Raw genomic sequence first — 27,057 nt, 5'->3', positions numbered from 1 at the left:
TTTAAAGAGGCAGAAGAAGATGATAAGACTTCTTACCAGTGTCATCTGCAGATGGAGGGGGAGAATTCGGGACATTCTTCGGTGGAAGAGGAGGTGGAGCTGCAATGATATCATAAGTTACACAAAGACCTGAAGATCACATCACTGCAACTTAGGGTGGGCTGCATTCAAAGACTTGGGCAGAAATAAAGACATAAATGGTGAGGTTATAACACACAGAAAATCACTTGACACAAGTACAAAGTTTGGATCTATAAATGACAGGCATTATCATCACCTGTCAAAATATGTCCATGACAACTGTAGGAGGAATCACCCAAACCATCCACCATGCAACACGTTACATTCAAGTCAACCATGCCAAATGCAGGAAGGAGCCAAAAAGGGAGGAGGAAGGGTGGGTGCAGAATGAGTTCCACACATTGAACCTCTCCCAACAAACTTAAACCAACACTGAATCACACTTTGTGAAAATGGCTGATGAAATGAAACAGCTGTCGGTTTAAAAGAGGGCCGTCACCACACAGTTGTTTGATCAGATCTGAGTTTGTTAGTCAGACGACAGAAGGAGGTCATGAGGTGAGATGATGGTCTGTGCTGTCATTCAAGGGAGGACAAATTCTTTGACACAATATGCAGGGTTGGTAGGGGGGGGGGGGGGGGGTTATTGAACTTACTTCCTGTGGGGAAGGATCTTGTCAAAGAGGATTCAGGCTCTGACAGAGGAGTCCCCCACACATCGGACTCAGACAGAACCACTAAGTTCAGGAGGGGACACAGAAGGCCAGGGGCAGGGCATTAGCAGTAGAACACTAAAAGAGGTTTTGGATTCTATGGGCAATAAAAAGCTAAAGGTGTATCAGGGTAACAAAACATAGATCAGCGAGTCAATAAAATCTTTAATTAGAGAAGAAACATCCTCGGCATCAGTGACAGGGTGAGGTCAGGATGTGTCAAAGAGAGAGAAAGTGTGCAGCAGCAACAGACGCTGAACGAGTTTAAAAAAGCACTGCTGTTCTTTTCAAGTCTTGCATATGCACGAAACTCATCCCGGGGATGTTTATCTAACAGGAATTACTGCAGCAATACAGACTTTGTGTGAGAAGACTGGCTGCATCTGAATGTTGCTGGTGTTTTTAAAATACTGTTGCCATGGTAACAAAACTTTTTTTTTTGGAGGAGGAGGCACTGGGATGATGTGCGCTACAGTGTACTGCCGGGAAATAAAAAAACATTATGTGGACACACACCCTAACAGAATATGAATGCCACTATAATTGTGGACTCAGTAGTGACCAGGAACAAACATTTAAATTTAAAGACAACTATACTAGCTAATTAACCAAATCAATGTAGTGTCTTCTACAACTGTCTTTAGCACAGTAAAAATATTTTGGTTTTGTTGAAGTAGTTGAACTATGCTATGCTGTATTACACTCACAGTTATATTACATATGCCATGACTTTGTCCATGTCTGGTGACGACAACTATAATGATAAACATATCAAAATATTACCACTTGCTTATCTGAGAATTTGTGTGGATGGGACTGACATGTCACTCGTGTAACTGCATCACGAAATCCTACAGGGTTGGATGTGAGCAGGTAACAGCAGCATATTAACAAGCTGCACTGTGCACATGAGCAAAAACCCAGGAGTGCTAATTTCAACTTTGACCTTAGCAATGACAGATGGAATGAAACCGGCTGCACAGGGAGCCTGAGGGAAGAACACTGGTGACAGAGAAATAGGTGAGAGCAGGGGAGAGAGTGAGAAAGAAAGTGAAAGAGAGAGGGCATCTGCTATAACACCCATGTAAACCTTTGCTGGCAGCTTTAGAAAGACTGCGTTTAGGAGGCATATTTCCATCATACTGCTAACACAATTTGACAAAAAAAAAACATGCTGTGAAACCTGTCAACACAAACTCTAAAAATCAATACAGACAAGGATATACACCGACTAAAGAGGCAGACAGGGAGGGGTGTTACCTTCAGTTTTCTGTTCTCCGAAGGCTGTTTCCAAAGGAGGCCCAAATAAGGCTGTGGTGTCTTCAGGGACTGGTGTTTGTTGACTGCTGTGACAGACGAAGGACAGTGCAGGAGAGGCTGTTAGTGGTTGTGGAGTCATTTTAGGAAACGGGACAGTAAGATGGTGAATCATCTCATTGCACTTTGTGTCTTCAGACTCAAGGTTCTGTGATTACATCAGACCTTGGCGTAAAGATAGTAGAAAATGGGACAATAAATACCAAACATAGGAGAAAACCACTGTGACTGAAAGGAGTAAGTAGACAAAATTTCACTTTAAGTGTTTTTGGGGTAGACGGTTGGCTTTTCTTTCGCTATCTGTCTTATGATTACAGAGAACAAAAAGGAACAGAGACACAAGATGCATGCAGTCACTGTGGTTCACTCTCAGCTACAGAGCTGCTGTTATAATAACTATACAGGACACAATAGACCAAACACCAAGACAACAGGACAATAAATCATTCACACAATGACATGAAGCCATATGACAAGACTCATCTCCAGAGCTCTAGATTACTCATTAATCTATGTAAGTGTTTATTTCTTAATTACTTAAGGCTTAAAACAATAACTCCTTATGTTAGTGTGTGGTGGAACAAGTGAAGCTGCAGACAAAGCATATCCTTTTTTAGGAATATAATATACAATTAAGTGTATGTGAAGCCATGAGAGATGAGCATGTGTTATCTATAGCACCTATAGGTGAGAGCGGCAGGTTTTTAACTTTGTCAGGAACAATGAGCTATATACCTGGGGAGCTGTGGTGCTGGAGCTGGTGCAGGGGCAACAGTGGGTGCAGTAGGGACGACGCGTCTTGGTCTGGCAATCTCTTCACCTGGAAACACAAATTTAAATGTTTAACATGAATCATAGGCTCCATGGTTAAAAAAAAGTGAGCTTGGTCTGTAAGGTGCAACATTACTGACACTTACTTGATGTGTTCCTTTTCAAACCCTGTAAGAAGGAAGAAAATTACAGTATAATGTAAAACATATATACATAAAACCTTGGGTCTGTTAGGATATTAAAATTCACATCCTGTATTTTCCATCTAGAGCTGTAAATATTAAATTGAATTGTGCATGTTCTCAGCTCTTTGTGGTCTGAATGCTGAACACTGATATAGGTTGTGCAGTAGTGAAGGTCAGAAGACAAAATTCAGCCATGAGTTGACAGTATCTCTCGTGTAAATACAAACTACATGACCAATATCTTACATAGTAGTAAATTATGGTACCAAAAAAAAAATATTATACTGTATAATATATGAATCAACCAATTGACTGTAAGTAGCTGCACTTTTCTGGCTACAACACCAAAATTCACATCATTACATTTATAGTTATAACAATGATTTGACCCAAAAACACACATTTATAAGAGTAAAAGCCGCCATTTCAGATAGATAATAGAACATTTTTTATGTTGCTATTAGAGACACATCAAATGAGGCTCTTATGATTAAGCATTAGCATTGTTAGCATTATATTAGTTAGAAAATAAAACTGCGTCTGCTGCCGACTGTGGTGAGCTAACAGCGCACAGAGCAGTGGTTTGTGGTGTCAAAGCCAGAAACATTAGAAAGCTCTCCGAACCCGCTTTTGAAGTCATGAGAGGCCACCCTCAGTTCTAGATAAGGTGTGAGATGAATGTAGATGCAGTGTGGAAAAACTTGAAAGAGATGTGAGCTTTTTTGTGGTTGTTGTTTAATATTGCCTTTCCAGCCGTGTTCCTCCAGAACACCGAATATGTGTGTGTGAATTCACCATGAGCAGGACATGAGAGACTCAGAGAGGCAGAGGGCAGATAAGGAGGGAGAGGAGGAGAAGACAGACAGAAGCAGATGAGAAGACACGATGGGGAGTGACTGAAGAAGACATCAAAGGGTCCAGCTGTCAAATGTGCAAATTTTTCTCCCAGTACAGAGGCCAAGCATCAAGCCATTCAAGATGAAAAACGAGTACACAAGCATACCAGTAATTCTGTGAATCTGTGAATATTTATAAAATCCAATGATGTCGAAGCACATTAGGTATCATTTTTGACCTATTGTTTGAGCTGCTGAACCTGCCTACATATTTCCTCTTATTCAACTGACCCCAGAGAAAAGATGAGAAGCAAAAGGGCATGAGAAGCAATGTGACATGTATTCGAGCAGAAAAGGAAGATGAGGACACTTACCGGGCTACGTCTCTGTGACCAGCAAAAAGGAAGAGAGAAGAGATACCTGGTCAGAGAGTGACAAATCAGTAAAGCAAACATCATATATGCATATTCAGAATGTTTGGCCTGGTTGCTCAGATTTGGAGAAAAGGACAATGAGTCCTTAAAGAATTTGAAAAACTTATGTAGCTTTTTAGTGTTTATTGCATAAACACCTAAATAAGTCAAATATATTAGCAAAGAGCGTGACTTATTTGAACAGATCTGTTTGTAGTACTTCAAGTCCTTTAAATAACTGAGCTTAAATCTCCGATATCACCAGTGATAATCTAAAATAATTCTGCTTCAATCACTTCCTTTCCACCTCCACGTCCCTCCATTTTTCATGTCATTTTTGCCACTTAATCATTTTTAATTTCTTATTTATTCGCTCTTATTGTGCCCTCTTTGGTCTCTTTAATTTCTACTGCATTCTCTCCATCTGCCTGCATCATATCCGCCTTGCATCAGCAGCACTCTTTCCCTCCGTCCCTCACTCTTGTGCTTGTTCCAGTTGTGCAGTGAGCCATGAGTGATTAAAGTGATGCAACAGTGGGTGGGACATGCTGGTAGAAAGCATTCATTTCATTGGGTACACTGCCAAAGGACACGCTGCAGCACTGTTGGTCATAACCAATCGCTGTTGTTCTGCTGTATGTAAACAGGAAGAACAACAGGAAGTATTTTGACTCTCATGCTGTGACCTTTAATATGACTGTGTCATATATCTGAAATATAGAAGCAGAAGTAAATCAAAGAAACTGAATATTGTAGCTTTTGGGGATAGAGTGAAGAAGCATTTTGTGATTTTGTAAGAATTTGCTGAAAATACTGCACAAATATGAGATATGAAATCTCAAGAATTCATTACAAAAGATTTTTTTTTCCAACAATAGTCCTTTCTGGTTTTGAGGCTAGTGGGTAATAGGACAAGGAAGGAAAAAATGACAGAAGACATCTTTACTCTAACATTTAAACACTATCTTTGACCTTTTCCTTGCCTCTTCCACAGCTGAGAACTCAAAGCTCAAGACTCCAGAAGTAATTAAAATCAGATTTGAGATGTCTTAGTCAGCGGAAACAGCACAAAGGACGGTGCTCTTGGAGTCTAAGTACCTTGGCAAACAACACACATGCAATAATGTATTTGTAACACCAAAAGTATTATAAAGGCAATAAGAGAAATCACACAATGTTGGCAATTTGCCATTTAAACACAGGGCTAATAATAAACCTCACATTTGCCACATGCTGGCTTAATATACTTGCTTCATATTAGTCTATTTTTAGCAACACAGAACACAGCAAATGGATGAATAAGTAAGTAGTTTGCAGTAAAAGATATGAGAGAGTGAAGCAGAGGCTTACCGGGCTCCTCTACAGATGTTAGCATCATTTCAAGCAGTGAAAGTAACAGAGAGGGGGAGAGGAGGGAAGACAGGAGGGGAGAGTACATCAATGTTAGCAAAGCATTTTTGTATGAACGTCTACATCCACTACAATTATTAAGTCCAGTCCCAAAATCCTTCCTCCCTGCGTGTAAACACTACCCACTGCTCTTCCAAACATGATGTGAACAACATATCCAAGATGAGGTTTTATGTGAAATAAGCTAACCTGCATAATCATGTGCACTCACGAGTCTGCAGATACATGAATAATTCATGTACAATATGCCAAATATTACCATGGAAATAAAGCTGATGCACTCAGGACACATAAAGCTCCGTCTTGCTTGTCACATGCTGAGGTAAGATGTCATAATTACACGCACAAAACCTGCGTCAGTGTAGAGTCTCAGTGATCAGCGTAGGCAATTACATATTAATGGAAATAAAGAATGAGTCATAAACGTTTTAGTCTGTGAGAAACTTTCAGCAGATGTTTGCAGAAAAGGGAAAAAACTAGAAATAAAAGAGTCAATGTTTGCTTTCTGAGGCCTGTTAACATTTGGCCCATCTTCCTCTTTTCATTAGACCATTTTATTGTCAGTCCATCGCCAAGGTTACCAGCGACTGGTGGTGAATTTGTGACTCACCTGATTTATGTGCAAGGCAAATGTAATGCTAATTTGTAAGTGGAAGAGGTGAAGCTGAGCGTTTTATAACGGCTACAGTCCAGTAATTCCCTTTGGTTAGAATTCAGGCAACTTCTATGTATTATATGGATTCATAGGAGGTTATTACATCTCACTTTTTCACACATTCTGGTCCTAACAAGAGGCCAAACCTGCAATTTTTCAATTACGGTATTTGAAATAAATAGCAAAAATAAAAGAACAAAGGCCCAACTTATTTTCCCTCTCTCCCTATCATCATTACCAGCATGAAGAAGAAGAAAGCTTCACACCTGATCAGGTTAACAGTTAGTGAATGAACACACAGAAGCTGGATTAAATTATTGAGGCCAGAAGCTCAAATGACCACAAGCAATCTCACTGTAAAGCAGACTGACACACCGGTTCATTGTGCTTACTTTCCTACCTGAATTATTCAAGAGGGACACCCAAGCTAACTGTCCTCTGTGGATGACACAAGAACAGGCTGCTGCTACGAAGGCAGGGGGAGGCTGAAGCCTGCTAGCCTGTGCAGCTAAATACAGGCTGTCTTAGGGGGAACGTGTGCTCGAATTTGGACTCATGAACTGAGCTGCATCCTCTTCAAAGGGGAGCTTCACACCCTGCTATTTGGCAGCACTACACAGTCAGATGGTTGCTGCTGTGGCAGGACATCTGCCTTGTGTTAAATTGCTTCAAACTAAACAGGAGAGGTCACTGAGGGCACTGACCAAGCTTCACAGCTATATGAAATCAAAGCTGTCATAAATACATTTATCATAATCATCAGATTGATATGGAGTGGGACTTCAGCCCAGGATTCAAACCAGATAATTCCTTATGTGGCACTTTAACTTATTAAGCATAGTTCTGTTGCCAATGATTCAAACAAACAGCTGGACAATCACTAAGGTTTTAGAGAAACATATGATCATATGACAGCTATGGTTCTACATGTTAGAGGGGGAAGAAGAAAAGGAACAGGAGTCGTCCACACACGCACATTAAATAAATCTATCTATACACTAATGACACAGCTGCCCGTTAGCCCGGTGCTGAGAGGGCAGTGACGTCAGAGCGACTCACCATTGGAGATGGAGAAAGAGCTATGTTGCCTATGGAGGCTTTCAGCTCATCAACCGAGGGTGGTGCCACAACGCGATCCGCCGGCAGCGGCTTTATCTTGATTTTGAATTTTTTTTTGTTGTCCTCCTCTTCCTCCGACTCATCGGAGGAGAAGAAGTGGGATGATTTTTTGGTTGTCGGTGGTAGTGGAACGTCAAGGAAAAGCAACAGCACCTCAAATATTCTACACTTAATATGGCATTTTTACTCAATTGAAAATCACACTTCCTAGACATAAAAAAAATTCTGTTGTAGGCCAAAATGTATTCCACACATGGAGTACAGGTTAGTGCTCAGCACATTGTCAGCCTCCTGAAATATTAATGAAGGTATTTTTATAAAAATAAAAAAGGGCTTTTCTGAGAAGCTTCCTGTTCATGCCTGGTGCATCAATGACTCATTTTTGGGTTGATGTTGCACCTTACTAACTTTATTTAGCTCTTTGGTAATTAGACCTTTTTACACTTTGAGGAGCTGTTGACGTACTTTATCGTCACTATGTGCCAAGGGGTGAGGATTCGACACCATAACAAGCATAACAATCTCGACTAAAGTGAGGTCAGTTAATTAAGACAAATCAAAATAACAACAATTAAAGCCACACTAAGGATATCTCCCTCCTCGGACTCATCATCAGGTCTGATACTGTAGCCCTCGTCATCGAGCATAGGAGAGTTCTGAAACACACATCGAGTCAATGTTAATCTCTTTAACATGTTTCTGTGGTGTTATAAATACTGCAACACTGAGCTATTAGTTGTGTGAATATACGATGACAACAGACACCAGTTAGTGTCTCTGTATTTTAACTCAGATGTTTAACAAATATTTGGTTCCTTGCTTACATACATAAAATCATCTTTACAGGCTATGTCCACAACAAGATCACAAAAAGATAAATACTATATGACTATAATGATGCTAATCAAGTGAGCACCACTGCTCTAAAGCAGTGTTTCATACAGTAAAACACCTACACTGAAACCTTTACTTACATATCTGTCCCAGTCGATATCTCCATAGAAGCCATTAGGGGCCCCGTTTGTCTTCTTCTGAGACAAAGTAGATGGAGTATTTGATTAGAATACCACCAGACACTGAAGGCACAGCAGACAATGTACAACAACTGCACTACTGTTATCCAACCTACTGTACAGAAGAACTACGCTGCAGGTATTCTTTTTATCTTAATCCTGTGTACTCAAACATTTCCTGTTTTGAGGTCAACAAAATCATTTTTTAAGCATTTTGCAAATCCTGTAAAAGTTAATAATCATCTCCTCATAATGATGATAGTTATGATGCCATAATAATAATAATAATAATAGTAGTTCAATGAAGTGGAATAACATATCCAGGGGGTGACCTCCTGCCTCATTTTTTTCCCCTTGCCAGCTAATGGAAAGATAGCTGAAACTGCAGCTATGGCAGCTGACTGATGAGCTGAAGAACAGACTGTGATGTCCAGGACAAAACTAAAATGCTACACACTACACGACTGTAGAGTCTAGTCTACTCTGAAGGGCTGAGTTCAGTACCAAATCAACATCCTGGGGTTCCTGGCATGTGTAAAAAAAAAAAAACAGAAAAGAAATGATACATCTCCCGTATTGAGTTTACTCCAGTAATTCATGTATTGAAGAGTTATTTACAAATGTATAAAATGGCTTATTCAGTTTAATGTTTTCTGTTACTTACACCGTCTCTGTCTGGGGACCCCCTGTGGGAAAAAAAAACACGTGACACGTGAGTGCCTCATTTTGAATCAAGTGCTTTGCTAATTAGCTAAGATGGAAATATTTAAAAGGGCTATTCAGATTCCTTACAACCCTGCCTCCTGTATTTATTAACACTCCCACTGATACACCAGCCCACAAATCTGTTTCAGCAAGTGTCTCATGTAGAGGTTGGATTTCATCTGACTGACGTAAAACAAAGCAAATCGTCTATTACGTTTATTTTTGGACATTAGGAAGGTAAATCAGGGCTTACGTGGAGTCATTGTCCTTTTCTTTCTTCCGTATCCCAAAGGCCTTCCTGGTGCGTTTTTTCAATCCTAAGACAAAAAAAGAAGAGGAAAAAAGGGTGAATTGCTGCATGAAGAGACACCAAAGGCATGACTAAAAGGTGTGTGTGTGGGTGGGTGAAAGGTTAGGTGAGGTCAACTGCCCAGCATCTATCATCCCTGAGATTAAAGGGAACGTGTTTATGTATTATTGAGTGCAACACTATAAAGGCAAGCACCTACTGTGAGAACTAAAAAGTGTTCAATGTCAGTGCAGATGGAGCATCAAACCTGCAACTGTCAAGGAAACTGCTACATTTATAACACAGCACAGCCTCAACAATTCAACACGTATGCTACACAAAGCTGCCAAAACACCTACTGCACTCAGCCATCCAGAGTAATAAAGCTGGGAAAACAAGGCTCATACTCATTGAAAAAACAACAGAACAGGCAGTACTGACTGTCAACGACTCCACCAAGGAGACAAGAGGTCCCATGTTGGGACTATTTGTTTATCAATTTACATTCTTTTATAGTTGCTGCTGGTTTAGGTTTAGTTTATTTAAAACAGGCCATCACAACATGAAGCAACCAAGCAAAAATCTGTCTTTCATTGCCTACAAGGCTTTTCTCATTTTTTTTGGCTACTATGAGAAGTCAGGACAATTTTTAGAAAGAGAGGTAAGCAGTCTTTTCACTCACCTACAAACGTCAGTGTCAACTATCTTTATCTGGTAGAGATCAACAACATAAATTATTAGTGTTCAGCTAAAAACAGCAAGTACAAGAGGGTGCGTCGACACAAGGGTTGCTTTGGGTGAAAAGGTCCGTCTGTAAGCCTTCAAATAGCCTTCTCTTTTGTCAACAAACTGAAAATTCCATCAGTAATTTTTTAGCAATTTTGTATGTTTCCTATTGATTTCAGCAAGTAAAGCTCTACTACAGTATCAGGGCACACACTTAACAGTAAATTATTTGCATTCAATAATTGCACTCCACTATAGTACTAGTGCTGCTTTACCATATAATCTCTTTAGTGCATTACACAATCCATCTCACAGGTTACTCCAACTCTCTACTGCATGTTTAATTTTATCATCCGTTCTGCACAATGAGGCTGCTCAAGCTGTTGCCACCTCTGTCTTACCCAAAATAAAAGCCCAGTTGTCCCCCTCCATTTCTTCTCTGATACGTCCTTTTCTCTCATTCTACTTCGTCTTTGGCCGGTTGCGATCTCATCTTTAAATCTCACAGCCAGCCCATCTCTTCCTCATACCACATGCAGATACACACTGAGCCTTAGATCAGGAACTTGATGCTACTTCTTGCTACCCCACACACCCACAGATAAGGTGTCATGCTCCAGTTCTTGATCTGTGTCTGGTACTCAAATTTACCACAGCTGACTCCACTCATGAATTAAAGACAAATAACATCATCACTGAAAATTAATATCAAAATTACAGGCACATGTAGTTTTAATACTGCAGTACTTCTTACTAAAAAGCCTTTGCTTAGCAGCAGGTACCCACATCAAAGCTTAGAGTCTTTAAATGGCCACATAAAAGCGCAGAAAATGGAAATCCAGTTGTAAATCCCGATTAAGTGCTCTACACACAAGGTCATGAAAGTGTTTACAGTATGTTTTTCCCCCCATGCTTTTACATATTTTTTTCCACTACTCTATTTATGCATCAACATGGTTGCAGACAATATGGGAAATCAATCCAAGGAGCCACCAAAAATATTCAGCCTTGCATCCGATCAACATTCACAGTCTGAAGCTCACACAAAAATCCCACTGCAGAGGAGAAGCACACACACACACACACACACACACGCAGGTTGTTTACATGCTCAAATAAAAAGGTAGGCACACATGCCCCTGCAGGTTTTGACGAGTTTGCAGTGACATGCGCAAGAGTTACAAGCATGATGACAAAGCATTTAAAGCAAAAAGACACAAATATCAAAACCTAAATCAGTATTATTTCACATGTGTGTTGTGCTTGCTTATTCTCTTGTATTTTTCAGATGTAAAGAAATTCAGCAAATTGAGCACCTTCTCCTCATAACTACAAATAAAGTACTCATAAGGTACAAAAGGAATTTTTTTTTCTACTTTCGATCTCTTACTTTTTTTCCTCTGTTTAATCTTCAGTGACCCTGATGAACCATCTGTTGAAAGAGTCAGTAAGAGAACATGATGTGCTATCTCTCTCTAGAGTTAGCTTTAAAGGTACAGAGTGACAGTGAGCTTCATGTATCAGCCTTGGGCTTTGGGATCTAGCTGGACCTCAAGTTTCTGATGTGCCAGTCTGGTTACGTACAAACTAGGTACTGTGACTTATTCTGTTACCTAAGTTACAATCAACAGGTAGACTCTTGACTTTTTTCTTGTTGAGGATTCTGGGTATTTTTTGTTTGCAAACTTCAGTTTCTTTCTTGGCATCATGTTTCAAGCTTAAGTTAATTTCTTAAATAAATTTTCCACCCTTGTTTTAGCTTCTCCTTCTTTTCTTCATGGGTCCGTTTCCTTCTGTAAATCTACCTTTGGCCCCAAGTAAAGGCTGACAGATTTACAGCTCTGCTAATGAAAGAGGTGTGTGTGTGTGTGTGTGTGTGTTTATGTGTGTGTGTGTGTGTGTGTGTGTGTGTGTGAGAGAGAGAGGGAGAGAGATTGAACATCAACGCATGATTTTACTTTTTTGGTTTTCATGTTTCTCACTTTGCACTAATCTATATAAACTTTATCTTGTAATTTTAATTTTAATATTTTAATATTAAAATTAAATGAACAGACATCAACGGAACCTGAGATCTCTTTTTGTAATGCTAGATATTTTTGATTTAATGTTTAATATCTCTGTACAATAAAATGGCAATTCCATGTTTAGGGTTTAACAGAAGATCTGATTGGTTGATGTGCATGCCTGTCTGGCAGGGGTTAATTACCAGAGGGAAATAACACAGAGCGTGCGGTACATGCTGTTTAATGACTTGATGGCTTCCGTTCAGAAGGATGCTAGCACAAGTGCTAACGTAATTAGTGGCCTTCTCTCAAGACGCAGTAATGTAATTCTAGGAAAAGCCAAAGGACGTGAAGCCAAACAGGACAGGACACTGCCAAACCTTAAAGACTATGTGACATCTGAGGAGCAACAGCACACACAACAGAGTTAGACACACAAAGTTTTTTTCTAGAACACACAAAGACATTTCTTTTTCTGGTACGGCTGTGGGACACATTGTCAAATAATATTTATCTGGTTTCTGAGAAGGGGTACAGCGTCTCAGGTTGAGGCTAAAAATGTATGGATGCCAACTTTAGAAGGACTCAAAACAGCAGGAACACCTCCCAAAACAGCACAGTGTTATTATTATGGCTCTTTGAGGTCCACCCTTCAAACAGCAGGAAGTGGTTCTCACTAACACAGCCTTAAAAAACCATGAGAAACTGCAATTATACCTTTGTGCCATTATTAAATCGAGTATATTTGCAGAAAAACTCATTACAAGTTTTCACGATTTACATCCAGCTCTATGCTCATTTAATGCCTGATTCTCCCAGAGCATGTACACTTAAAAAGAAACCCTTAAAATGATCAGCAAGAAAAATACTTCACAAAAAGGTCAGATAGGAATTGTAAAAAGAGGTTAGATATTGCTAAGGCTGAGGTAATATTATTAACTAATGACTGGACCATTCTGAATTAAACGATCCACTGATTGGTTATCTCGAAATCTCTGTGTGTTCTTTGCTTGTCTCGACAACTATACACACCACCTGACAGACCAGACAAGTCATTCAGGGCAAGCAGGCTACTGTGTGGGGCCCCTTGAAGGGTTGACAAACCTTACAACACAGGGTGGAACACCCTTTTCCTTAAACAATCAATAGATTGTTTGCAATGACCTCTCAGTAGTAAAACACGTGAAATGGGCTACTGCATGTGTTGCTTACACTTATTCTATGCTTAGAGCCAAACATCTGCTCACTAGCTTGAAATCGAAAGCAAAAATCTTGAAGTAAACCTAACGTGTGATTCCACCAGGACTTACACAGGTCTCCGTCATGGGAACCTAGTACATTAGCTAGAGCCACATCTAAGCCACACAGCCACACATTCTCTGGAGACCCACGCACACATATTCACTAAAATCTCAATAGATGCACGTATAAACACACATCACACACAGCTGTGGACAAAATGCACTCCCAGAATAGATCTACTCATGGACAGGCAGAGCAGAGGCTGTTCAACAAGCTGCTCTAAAGGGGGTGCAGATGAAGAGGCTCCACTGGCCAACCAGCAAGCCAAACACACACACACATCTCATGCTGCCAGAACGCAGAGCAGGCCAGGCCACTCAAAACTCTGAATGGGAGACCTGTGCTGCTGTGCATAGTAAGTAGAAAGAATGATAATGCCCTTTGAAATTTAAAAGAAGAAATGGTTAATGTTTATGTAGTAGACAAAAAACACATTCTATATCTGTCATGTATGTAATGTGTTTTTTTTTATCTCTGAAAGTAGAAACATGTTTAGAAGTATGTGACATGCAAGTCAGGTGGGAAAATGGCAGTAGAGAATTAAAGCGTGTGTTAGGCTGTTGTTGGTAAAGCTGTTGACTAAGCACAAGGAGAGGCATGTGGATTCACTGACATTCAGACAGGTTAGCAGACAAGGAGGCAAGTAATTAGTGGTACAGGATGAACACTGGCAGGCACATACACGTGCACGCAGAAATAAACGAAATGCAGGCTGTAAGAAACAGCAACAAGCAGAGAGACAGAAAGAAAGACTGACTGACAACTCACACACAAACGGACAGGCCTCCTGCAAACAGGAGGTTAAAAAGCTCTTTTGTTGAGAGTGACTCATCTATCCTCCGGGCCCTGAGAGGCAGGAAGAGGAGGAGGAGCAAACAGGTAAGGAAAGATATGCTGTTCAAGACTGGCAGATACACTACAATAACCTTGCACTGCTGCAATGATGCTGCTGAGGCAGAAAAGTGTTCCAACGCCATGAGCAGCTACCTGATGTGAAGCAAAGAGAACGCAGCCTCCATTTTATTTCATGTATTGTTTTTGCAGAGCTGCCAGTGGCAGGTTATAATCCAGCCTTCTCTGACCTTCCAGCCTCTAACCCAAAGCGGATGGAGTAATCTCACTGAGCAGGCTATGAAGAGCCCAAGTCAATGATGATATGTCCCTGTCTTATTACCTTGGAGCACAAACTGTAAACTATGGGGGCATGGTGAAAGGAAATCCTCCAGAAATTGCCTTTAGGCTCAGTATGTGTGGTTTCAGTGAGAGTGCCTGTGTCGGTGTGGCAGAGAAAAGACAAAGAGATGGGGGCAGTCTGCATTTGAGCCTGTGGATGCTAAAATTAGGACTTGACTGTACTATCCAGGTGGCCGCACTGTGAGCTATCAAATGCAACACTTATGTACACACAGTGCATACACAAACACATAGACATATTAGGATTTGGATATGTCTGTTTTAATGCACAGATGCACCCTTTGGTGGTGGTGGTGGTGGGGTGGGGGGGTGTTTCATTGAATGACGTCAGCCACCTCTAAGAAAAGTGGGTCAGGGCCAGAAACATACAGCAGTGTGCTGGCAGTTTGTGCAGATGAACAAAAGATGTCTTGAGAATGGGAGGATGGTGGTGATGCATCCATCTGTGCAACCACTCTGTTTCCATTAAGGTCCAGGATTTTCATGATATCGATTTGATTTTTATGTTACAGGGACAGAATACCATTGAACATTTAATAAACAGACCACAGGTAGGCTTCTGCTTACAGATCTTTTCAATACCAAATATTATAAATTAATAAATAATCTATACAATTAGGTTTTCAGATTTTCTAGCTATCTGAGAAGCTAAAACTAATAGCATTGTTTTCAAGCTAACTGTGTCAAGTTCCTGCCATCAATCTACTGAACTTTAACAACCAGAAGTTTCATTGTTAAGGTAATGAAGGTCATGATTCCCCATCTCAACAAAAACTTCAGGCAGGTTTTGCAATTCATTGCCAATGTGCCCATTTTTCCTTTTGCCCACATCAGTGTTCACTGGCTCATCTCTATAAACAACCAGCACTCATGATGCTTATCCCCAGGCTCAATATAGCATCCACCATGGACTGAGTGGCAAATGACCCTGCTGAACATCCAACAGAGTAGCTTTTAACGTGGATTTTTAGAGCAAAGACACAGGGGGAAAGATGTATTTTCAACCACCCTGTCCATTTACTGTCACAAGACTTTCATAGATCGGAGAGGAAGTTATGGGAACCCAGCGCCCACTCTGCTTCCAGCTAGTGCTTACTGCAGTAAGTCGCAGGCTGATTATTCTTCTACTCGTTTCATATAAAAACCAAATGTATGGGTATATCTTGCAGCCAATGTGTTTCATAATTAAACTGGGTCTATGGTGCCAGACTGTTTGTAAAATTCAATTAGATATGTGGTGTAAAAGATGAAGCATTTCTCTCAAACCATTAGCAAATTACAAATGGGATTTTAGGCTCTTAAGAATCAGCAGGGAACATTGCTCCATAAGGTTTTTCTTTATAAATACTCATAGTTCATTGTTTTGGCATTTACAGAGAATTTCGGATTTCTTTCTGAAGAGTCCCGAGTTATCTCAGCCATGGTCTCCTATCAAAACACATCAGTGCCACTGTCATTAAGTGGAAAAAGTAAAAGCAGAAAACCTCCCCTCTTCTTTTGCTCATAATCTAATAGATTGTCAAATGTAGCCGGCTAGCTGAGACTGTGAGACTGCGAGATGATAAAATAGCAAGACAAAAGAAATATCTTATCTCTCTCTCTCCCTGACAAGGCAGAGGAGCGATGTTTTAGCAATCAGTATGCCTGGAGACAAAAAAGTCAAGCCAGTAGTCTTTTTTTGTCTTTTCATAAAAAGCAATAACAGTACACATTGACTTTTATGTACTCATCAAATGGACCTGCTGTTCCTCACTCTGTCATACAAGTATTTTTCATAAAACTGTACTCATAATGACAGCTTTGACAGTTCTGAAAGGTCACAGATACATTAACCAACATGAGACTGAGGCGCTTACTAGCTGCATTTTAACAGCTTTAAGATAAACATTGGGAAAATAAATTGATTCAAGTGTCATCTCTAAGCCTCCAGGTGGACAAAGAGGGTACATAGTCCATAGTGTAATACTTTCTGTCTAAAGCTGCAAGGGTTGTCTTAGCTATCAGGTAGACAACAATAACAGAAAAAATCATCATGATTTACTCATACACTATGACATGTCTCTACTTATGTCCTTGGTGCATTAATATAAAAATGATAAAATCTTGCGTAAGCGGCCAACTTCCTTTCCCACGAACTTTTAAGAATTTACTGCAATGTCTTTCTGAAACACCCAACAGCACACGTAGACAAATCACTACAAACCTCTATGCCTGATGTAAAATATACTTTTCTGAATACTGTACTTGACTAATAAGCAGATAAGTAATAAGTGGCAAACATTAATCTTGTTATTTAGGAAGGTGGAACATCTCCAGCAGCGCTCAAGGACAGAGCAAATTGAATCAGTGATTCTTTCTACTCTGGGTTCTCACTTCTGGCTCAGGATTAAAACAGCAAAGACCTGTAGTGTCGCTCCCTTCATTATGTGAGCCTCAAGATATATCTGACGAGGAGTTCTCAGTGCTCCAGTCTGGCTTCCTTACAATCACACATTGATCAAGTCTCTTAAATGTTTAAAGGTGCGGTGCAAAAATTCCACTGAAGGACTTGACAGTTACAAAGAGGAAGCTACAGTGATGTAAGAAGATGCACATGGTTTCCAATAGTGTGCAACAAACAGATCTCTGACACTATCTGGGCAGTATTGGTTAAAAAAAGAAGAAGAAAAAGAATGATGCCTGCTGATCAACATGCAGTCTACCATGTGTTCTAGTGACATGTGATCAATGTCTTAAACCAATGGGCATATTGATGGGATTAACTGTGACAGAGCACAGCAGAACATGCACAAAAATAATGGGATATGTTAACACACAGCTATCCTTGCATCTGACTTTAATAGACAAAGGTAATCAATATGAGCTTCCTTGATTTATATAATACGTGATCCTGAAACAGAAGCAAAGCAAAAGTGCCAAATACATGAAATCAATTAATCATTCAAAGTTTTTTTGTATTTAATACCAGGCGCTGCAATTCCACATAGTTAAGCCATGAGGCGACAGACGGTGTGGGTATACAACGCAGTGTGATTCACTGATAAGCATTAATCTGAGTTTGAACTCTCCATTGTACTGAGAGGAGATGAAGAAGGAGGTGGAGGAAGGATGGAGGATCTGTGGTGAGAAAACACTTGAGACACACACACACGCACACACACACGCCTCTACACCCCTACACCTACACAGAAAGCAAACACAAACCCACATTTGACATGACTCACCGATGAATCAGTTTTACAGAACAGATTGGCCATTAATGATTAAGAGTACACAGCTCAACAGAGACATGGACAATGCCCCTTGCAGCTGTTCACATTTTATGTTGCATGTTTATTATATCTTACATTATAAATGGACTGGATTTAAAGATTACAATACAGGTGGATGCCCTAAAGACAAAAAAGGAAGATCATTTTTTTATATTTTGTTTAGCATAAGCCTACATGTAACTCTCCACCAAACAATGCTATCTAGCCTTGCCAATAATCAATTATTCCTTGTGAGGTCTCTTCATGTTAAACCTTTTACAAGGTTGTATTTATTATACTAACATTGTGTAAGGTTGGACAAACAACAGTGACCCACAGTTCTAGCTATTGTACAGTGCCAGATGTACTGCAGTTAGACAGAAGAAAAGTCAGGGGTGTTTTAGTGGCCTTTTGTGCAAAATATTTATCAGCTAAGCTTTAGTCCAAAGTAGCCATCCAAACCACAATTAGGATCCTGCAGTGGCAGATTGAGTGTTATTTGTCCACTCTGATTACATTGTTGGTGAAGCGGACACTTTAAAGGGACTCTGAGATAATAAAACTAAGCACATATTTTACAACATGTTATGCTACAGAAACTCTGCTTCCACTCTCAGTTACACTCAGTGAACCCTACAGTTATGATCCTTGGGCACAGCTTTATATCTAAATTCCATAAAGAAAGCCTTGGTGTGTTCCTGGAAACTGTAATTTGTATTGCTAATATGTCAAATGGTGCAACAGTGCCAAATCACATTTCTACAAGCCAAAGCACCAAGTAACCAATCAGATAAATGGCTGTAATTGCATTCATTAAATGCTTGTAAAAAAATGCAGGGCTGGGCACTGAGTGATAACAGTGTGTGCAACTGATTATTCAAAAATTATATCAATATTATAAAATCCATTAATGCTGCTATTAAATCATCCAACATGCAGCAGCTAGTTTTAACAACCCTTTTACTTCTCAGGTCAGTTTCCTCTTCCCATTTCCTTTTACTGCATGTTTTTTTTTTCTTTATATGTGCACACAAAAGTGACGCTAATGCAGAGCATGATTAATAAACTGCCTCCACTCCCACAAACCCTGGTAGAAAGACAATGTAATGATGAATTTTCCTAAATAATGATTATACCATTAGTTAACATTAAGTGCAGAAACGACGAGTACAAGCTATTCTAAGCTAGTCGCAGCTTCCCTGCCTTCCCAAAAAGTCATGTCAAGATTATCTGATAAAAGATGTTATCAGGTATGGGGAAAGCCTTAAAAAAAAATCTACAGTACTACTCCAAGCTGTTCAGAGGCTGCATCCTTACAGGGAAACAACTATGGAGGTGTTTCCTGCACAGACCGTGCAGTGGAACAGCAACAATGCATCTTCACCTCACGACCTCTACTGCACAGACTCTGGCTCCAAGATGGCATCTTTTTCAAACAAGGCACAACTGTACGCCAGCTATTTTGGCCTAGCTTTTGTACAATAGGCAGGGGCAGAACCACATCATCCATTTGTACATACAGTTTTACATGCACAAAACCACATAATATTTAAAAATTCCCTTTAATAAGAATTGTGATTCTGTTTGACTGCACTCTGTTGAAAAAACCATTCAGCTAGCATGCAATACATGTTGGACTACCTTTACAAAGAATCCACCCAATGCACCCTTTACTAACAAGAATAAGAAGAAAGCCTTTGTTGGCCACATCTGGAAAAGTTTTTGCACTGCTTTGACACAATCAGTTGTCAAATGCAGAATACAGCTCTTGATTTAAGAGACAGCACAAAAATACTGCAGGATAACAAAAGCCTCATCTAACACATTTCTATATGGGGCACAGTACCTGCCTTTGTGTGAAGCCAGGCCAGCTACCTTATGTAAAATGGCTATGTGTATAGGGTGTGTACATGTAAACAAGAGGAAATACACAGGTATGAAGACATACAATAGATCACCAGTCAGAATAAGAGGCTGCACAGACGTTTCCCACAGAGCAGTACACGCCAAACTACACACAGTGCATCACCAGGGTGTGTGTGTGTGTGTGTGTGTGGTCTTGTACAGATGAGGCTTGACAGAAAGTTGATATTTATCAGTAGCTCAGATGCAGTCGAGTCACGTCGTCCTCCTTCCATATGCCCCAAGGGGAGAACAGGAAATTACTTTGTTTGTATTAAAAAAAATACCACATGTATAAAAATCAGGACACAAAAAAGGAGGAGTGATGGGCTAGAGGAAAAATACAAGAGAGAGGACTGGTGTCAAGCCTCTACACTTTTTTATTTATGTGAAAATGGATGAGATCAGAAAATAACATATCTTGACTTCTATCTCTTGCTCCTCTCATTAAGATAAGATCCTAAAAAGCTGGCCCAAATTCCTGTGGATTACATTTGCCTTATTCCCTCCCAACAATCTAATCTCAGTTCATTCTGGTTAAGGCAGATCACCGACTCCACCCCTCCCCTGTTCACACCCAGATTATAGGTTTGGTCAGATTTTGGTTGGAGAAAGAATGTCCTGACTGCCAATGGTTCATTAAAGCAAGGGTATATTAAAAAGTTCAGAATTTTTTTTTACAGTCCCTAAAAAAGTGCTGTTTGTAAAATCTGAGGCGGGGAAGTGAAAGAGAGAGTAATAAGAGAGGAAGTAAAAGAGAGGGGAGACACTGAGCCACAAAATCTGGAACCACTTTGAGGGAACACAACATAATTTCCAGTGACAATCTGACAGCCAGTGATCCGGTGTTATGGAAAAGCTTATATGACCCACAAACTGACTGAGGCTACACACAAACAGCCTGCATCCACCTACCCTCGGGGTGTATGTAAATACATAGGGATATAATCTTTAACAAAAATTACAGAATCCTTAGCTTGTATAAACACAGGTCATCCCGCTGACTCAGTCTGGTTGCTTGCACCACATGCAGCCATGGCACAGGCGTCGGTTTAAATTATGACTCAACTGTTTTTACCCTCATCCTTTTCTATCCATTTTAGCATCTCTTGCTCTCTGTTGCCATAGCTCTTACAACTCAACATATTTTGATTGGAGGAGGAAAATGTTGCTACTATTTGGGATTTCACGGTTTTGCTTGTTTGCCCAAATATCTGTTTACCTGAATGAGGGATGATAATGAGCCGGTAATGTTCAGGGAGGTGGGTGCATACATGCTCATAGCATGATAATAGCTTGAATAATAGGTCTGACAGACAGTATTGCTTGACCCGTGTGGATTCTGAGCACCTGAAGAAGCTTTTCCACTCCTCCACATTCACCGAGCCCACTCTGCAATTCCAACCAATCGCACAATAGTTGTCGGACGCGACCAAGAACAAAGGTCTGCCCAGACAATGTGTTGAGAACAAGCTGCAAGACCTTCCAAACCAGCACTCACACAGCACGTTCTCTTCTCGGAGCGCTGAGAGCAAGAACAAGTTTCTCTGTTCTTGTGGAGTATGTAACAAGCTACCGGTACTGTGGGAGAATTCTGCCACAACTGCTGCACTAAAATATTGGCAAAGAACGGAAGGAGGAAGACGGTGACTCATTATCAAAAAGCATCCCCAAAGCAGATGTATACACAGAAGCACAAAAAACAGCATAGATACAAATGCATGCAAGGTTGCAACATTTCTATTAAGAGAGGCTGGTTGGAGCTGAACACTGCCTCTCTGTTTCACGCTGTGATTAAAAAGAATATGAAATATCAAAATAGCATTGCTGTTATTTTGGAGAAGATTAAGTCAAAGACATAAATTCTAAATACTTCATTAAGGAAGGAAATCTCTGAGATGATTATGAAACTGTGTACTTGGGGGCACTTACATGACGATGTTTTGGGCAACAGTGAAAAGGAAAGTTTATAGCTAGCACAGTTCTGCTAGCTTTGTCTTCACACTGTACAACAGATTACCAACTAGGCAGAAACTGCTTATGAGATATTTCAGCTGAATATGCCAATGTTGCCTTGGGACACTAAAGCAACATCTTGCTTGATATATAAAATTCTTCTGGAAGGTGCTGATAATAACATCCACTTTAGTTCCAGAATGCTACCAAGTAAAACTATTTGCAAAGAGCCTTATGACTTGCAGATGGAGAAAAGAATGGACAAAACAAAACCTTGTGATTCTGGGAAAAGCCCTCAGCATTGGTCTACAACAAGAGTTTGCCGAAGATCCAGTATTTGTGTGTCACGTAGATTATCCTCAAACACCCTTAGATAAAGATAACACATCCTGTTGATGTTTAATGATCTGGTCAGACAGCCTAATCTAGATTCCTGAGAAATAAGACTAGAAGGCTTCCCTATATTTGGAGGACTGTCAGAAACTATAGACCGTGGACTTCCTTTTCTCCCAATTGTCCCTTTAATTTGGACAAACTGGATTTCCTGGCCACAGAGCAGGCCTGCCTGGCCTGTTTGTTTTTGACAGGATGCTAAATGCTTTAATATGAATCTAACTCCCTGAACAACAGAGTTAATGAGGCACTGAATCTTTGAGAAAATGTTGGAGTGATGGTACAACAATGCGAGTAATTTTTAGTCCTACTGACTTCGGGTCCCGTTAATTTCTCTCATCTCTCTTATTCTGTGCTATCCAGCAAAGAGAAAATAATTTCTTTAGGCACCTTGTCCAGGCTGTTGTGACATTTATAAACTCTGCAGGACACAGTCACTCACATAACAGCACTGTGTAAACTGATGCACTTGGAATACATTAGTCTTTTCTTGTCTCTGATCTAATGCCGTTTGTCCTTTCCAGGCTTTTATCAGGTTGCCACTCCAGAAACTTATTTAAGCTTCTCTAACTCTTAGGTGACAGGGGGGGGGGCAAAAGTGTGTTAACAGTTACTCATTTTCTTATCACTTCTATAAATACTTCCAAAAAAGGCCAAAATTCATTCATCAAAAGATCAATTATACAAACTGCACAAGTCCTCTGATTTTCTTTGGTTTATACCAGAGCACAGGTCAGGAACACTATGTTAGGGAGCTAATTCTGTTTTAGTTGGTGTGTTACACTACGACAGGTGTTTTGTGTCCTGTGTTTCTGTTTCGGTAATGTGTTATTTTCTTTCAGTTGCAGTTCTCTGTCCCAAGTCTCCCTTCCTCCTCTTTCTCCCCTCTTCTGTCTCTCTCCCTGCTGATACGGTGAAAATCAATGGCTCCTCTATTCTGCAGACTGGCCTGATGTCTGCTAATGAAATCCTATCTGCTATGAGTCATCCATCTGATAGCTGCTGGGGCAATGACTGGCAGGGGGACCGTCTCTTCCATGCCATTTATGATCTCTCACCAACAAACACAAACATGCACACCTTTATGGCCTCATTTTTTCTTGCAAACATAAAAGTGTCGTTGTGTGGGAGTAAATAGCCACAGTCCAAATTAAACTGACTCCAAAACACACACACATTTTCTGGAGCTGTTGCTGAGCTGATGGTTCTTATCAGATGGGCTGGAAAGTCATGCAATTTGCCAGACATGTTTTAACTAAATTCACAAATAAAGCTACTTAAAATGTTTCTTGAAGCATAAATCCATTATAAATTATAAACAGGTGAAGCAATAGGTTTTGGAGATACTATAGTGTACTCTCGTATGCAACATTCTTTAAATAAACTCAAGACATCACAAAGTGCTTCACAACCAAAAAAAACAGCCCTCCTCAACAGTAAGTCCAAAATGATAGATCCTGAGCTGCTTTTTTTAGAGGTTTGAAGTCTTCAAAAACTAGGTTCCACCAGGAGAAAGCTCTAAAGTTATCAACTACAACTTAAAAGGTGCCGTATGCTTCTGTTTTGACAGCTACCTTCACATATGAAAGAAAAATGTCTGCCCTCTAATCTCGAGTGCACAAATGATTCTAGCCTTGACAGTTCTTTCAAACAGATGTGTGTACTGTTAATCTGTTTATTATTCACATGGTGATAGTGAACATAAGCTCACACAGACTGCGATGCAAAGAAAGAGCTCTATAGGACAGGATGTCAATCGATTTACTGTGTAATAAAAAAAAACAAAACAACGTACATATGGGCAAGTGAATATATAAAGGGATGTGACACAGATATAGATCTGCAACACAAAGCTGTATGACTCTCTGACTGGTGGCACCTGTTCATTTATGAGGCACATTCGACCGTAACAAACTTAGATATCTCAGTCACAACAGCTCCCTCCCACCCGCACACACTAATGCTCACCGTGCATAGACAAAAAACATACAGGCAGCCTGGGACCAGTATTTGTCTAGTGATATCTTAGGGGCCAATAACAATGACCTAGTTTAGAGAGACAACATGAGTCAGGTTGAAAAAACATTACAAAAATGCTGTAAGAACATGAAGGAAATGAGGCAGCGAGTCTTTAAGATAAGCCTACATGCAAAGCTAGCCTATAGTCCAATGTACACACGCTACAAATACATAATATGCCTTACACTAAACCAGGAGCTTATCATGCAAACAGAACAAGGCTAAAACCATGTCACACACAGCTGGCATGAGACTGCAACACGTACAATGTTTCTCCATTTAATCAGGTCCTCAAAACACTACATTTATCTCTTTCATGAATTACACTTCTACCCCCAACCTTTCTATCCCTCCCTCATTGCTATGTCCCTCAACCAACCTAGTATGAATCTAAACGCTGCTAATCTCTTCCTGTAGCAGTGTCTCTGCGTCACTGTGCTAGTGCATCCTCCGCTGATTGAAACTGACATCTGTTTGCACTGGCCTGGCTTGTAGCCATACAGTACAAATACACATGTAATGCTTGACCGAGACACATCCGCAGATATGGCAGAGTCGCTTTGTCACACATAAAGAGGAGGACAAAAAACTACTTTTTCCTAATAATAAACATAGTGTTAACAGGAAACATTTGTAGTATTCTTGAAGACAGAAGCCTAAAAAGCAACAATGTCAGTAATCTTTCTTGTATTTCATGTCATATTAATTACTGCTGTACTTTACTTATTACAGACAGAGGAACAATGGTAAAAAGTTCCCTTCTTTCACTTTTCCTAATGAAGTAGAGAAAAAAGTGCAATTCATTAAAAAGGGAACATGTACTGATCAATGTATCAAGAGGGGAAAGTACATCTTGCCTTTTGTATGGCATTGTATGACATCAGTATACCAGACACCATTATAATATTCACAGAGCAAGTTTTATTCTAGAAACTAAGGAAATCACAAACTGAAGCAGGTGATGCAATCTGAGGGCATGTAAGCAAAAACATCTCTAACCAAAGCACGAGCAGCCATTTAATAATCATGTGCACTGGTGTTGACCTCAAAAACTAAGAAAAAGACAAAAAAAAATTCTATATTCCATAGCAGGGTTTAACACATTAATTAAGCTGAAAGACTGAGCCAAGCACTAAGAGTCAGCTTGGGAGATGAATACATTATGCAAAGAGGCACATTAATATTATATGGCCAAATAAATCCAAGCTCCCTGAGGGTTTACCCTGCCACCATGTCTCAGTCCTATCTAACTGGCATAAGATCTGGTCTACTTCAACAGGAGAATGCAGACTAAGAGACACTTAGGAGGCTGATGGTGTAGCAGAAGCAGAGAGAAAAGAAAGAGGCCACACCAGACATGGTTACCACTGTGAGAGCTTTAATGTGCATAAGAACGAAAGCCTTACAAATGAAACAAAAGGCAAATTATAAAAAGGGCCGGAGAAAAATATAATAATGTGCATGGGTTTGGCCATGTGGACAAGCTTTCCACAAACATTCATCAACTGGTTATGAGGAGATAAGAAAGAGATGACAACACACCTGAAGCTGTCATTTTGATGTATGACGGTGAAGAAAACAGCTCTCATGAAATACTCAGGATATAACCTCCTCTATTTATTTCCAAACCAGCCTTCCAACCACATGTGCTCTAAAAATGCCCCCTGACGTCCTACAAAATAGGAAGTGACTCAACAAAATAGAGGGCCTTTCACGATGATCATGCTGCCCTCTTTCCCTTCCCTCTGTATCTATTTGTCTGTGCTTCTCCCTCTGGGGCTCTGGCACGCATTGCTGTTCTTCGTGTATCTCTTCCTCTCTCACGCTATCCTATTTGGGCATTTTAACTCATCTCCACCACTTATCATTTTGTTTACCTGCTCCTTTCTCCAAAAAAAACACTGTCTTCAAACTCCCCAGCTTGTATTAGCTGCTTTCTATGGAGCTCTTTCATTAATTGCAGGTGAAGAGCAACTTTGAGTAATTACTCAATAATGCTGTCACATATACCTACTAGCACTACAAGGTATACCAGCAAATTATGAAATTTAAACCATATGGATTTGATAAAACACAAATCAACCTTTCACACAGATAAATAATCACCACAACTTGTCAATTATTGAACTTTGTCCATATAATAAATCTAGCACAAGACACTGAACTACATCTAATTGCATCTTGCCAAAACTCTGTTTGCTGATGGATCACAAACGCACCCCACAGAGCCAGCACAGTGATGCCATCAGTCTTGCAGCAGCCACACTCAACTGTTTTTTAATGATAAAACTGGAGCAACTGATTAAATTAGATCACACACCTTTGACAGCAAAATCACCTACTGTTTTGACAGCAGGCTCCTCTAATCCATGTGTAGGCCCTGTCAGGTTGAAAACAGCACCTACAGTCTGTTGATTAACAGCGTGGTCGTGTTTGTTTTTAATGTGCCCTGTGTAACAAGCAACACATACCAATTAAAATAAACAAGTAGAGAACCGATGAGGAGATGAAGATGAAACTAGTGCTTGGAGATTATTTATTGACCTGATGCACATACAGCTTAAATCTGATAATTCATTCAAGGAAACAGTTTGGATGCACTGTAGGAGAACCTCTTCTTCTCCCAGCTGCCACTAGATTACACAAACATGCCTGTTTATCTGGCTCTGAATCTTGAGCATCATTACATAATTCTGTCAGTGTGTGTGTTTGAGGTTTGGACAGACTGTTCTGAGGATGTTGTGCCTATGAATGAATATTGTATTAGTAGAGGCATTCTGACTGCTATCCCTTCACCTCCTCCTCTCCCGGATCACTGCCTCTGTGTGTCTTTGTTGATGGGAAAGTTCATTTGGGTTTCT

At 40.1% G+C, this 27,057-nt stretch overlaps 1 protein-coding gene across 16 annotated transcripts in view; it reads right to left on the bottom strand.

The window, feature by feature from the left end:
- The window catches only part of sgip1a (SH3GL interacting endocytic adaptor 1a), a 54,594-nt gene that overhangs the window by 10,173 nt on the left and 17,364 nt on the right, over positions 1 to 27,057 (bottom strand). For 8 of the 16 annotated variants that reach the window (XM_028403491.1, XM_028403500.1, XM_028403498.1 and 5 more), the window contains 12 exons: positions 9,412 to 9,475; positions 9,118 to 9,139; positions 8,415 to 8,471; positions 8,033 to 8,096; positions 7,381 to 7,562; positions 5,607 to 5,615; positions 4,218 to 4,229; positions 2,969 to 2,990; positions 2,787 to 2,871; positions 1,995 to 2,080; positions 678 to 758; positions 37 to 99 (listed from right to left, as the gene is read on the bottom strand). In XM_028403491.1, the coding sequence (XP_028259292.1) occupies positions 37 to 99; positions 678 to 758; positions 1,995 to 2,080; positions 2,787 to 2,871; positions 2,969 to 2,990; positions 4,218 to 4,229; positions 5,607 to 5,615; positions 7,381 to 7,562; positions 8,033 to 8,096; positions 8,415 to 8,471; positions 9,118 to 9,139; positions 9,412 to 9,475 (747 nt within the window). Of the gene's footprint in view, positions 1 to 36; positions 100 to 677; positions 759 to 1,994; positions 2,081 to 2,786; positions 2,872 to 2,968; positions 2,991 to 4,217; positions 4,230 to 5,606; positions 5,616 to 7,380; positions 7,563 to 8,032; positions 8,097 to 8,414; positions 8,472 to 9,117; positions 9,140 to 9,411; positions 9,476 to 10,129; positions 10,159 to 10,574; positions 10,757 to 27,057 lie in introns of those variants that run through there. The other 8 variants (XM_028403496.1, XM_028403506.1, XM_028403508.1 and 5 more) reach the window with 7 other exon arrangements.

Source organism: Parambassis ranga, chromosome 4 (genome assembly GCF_900634625.1).
Source record: "Parambassis ranga chromosome 4, fParRan2.1, whole genome shotgun sequence".
Lineage (NCBI taxonomy): Eukaryota > Metazoa > Chordata > Actinopteri > Ambassidae > Parambassis > Parambassis ranga.
Note: the sequence above shows the minus strand (reverse complement) of the source record. Positions and strands in the feature narration are given on the sequence as shown.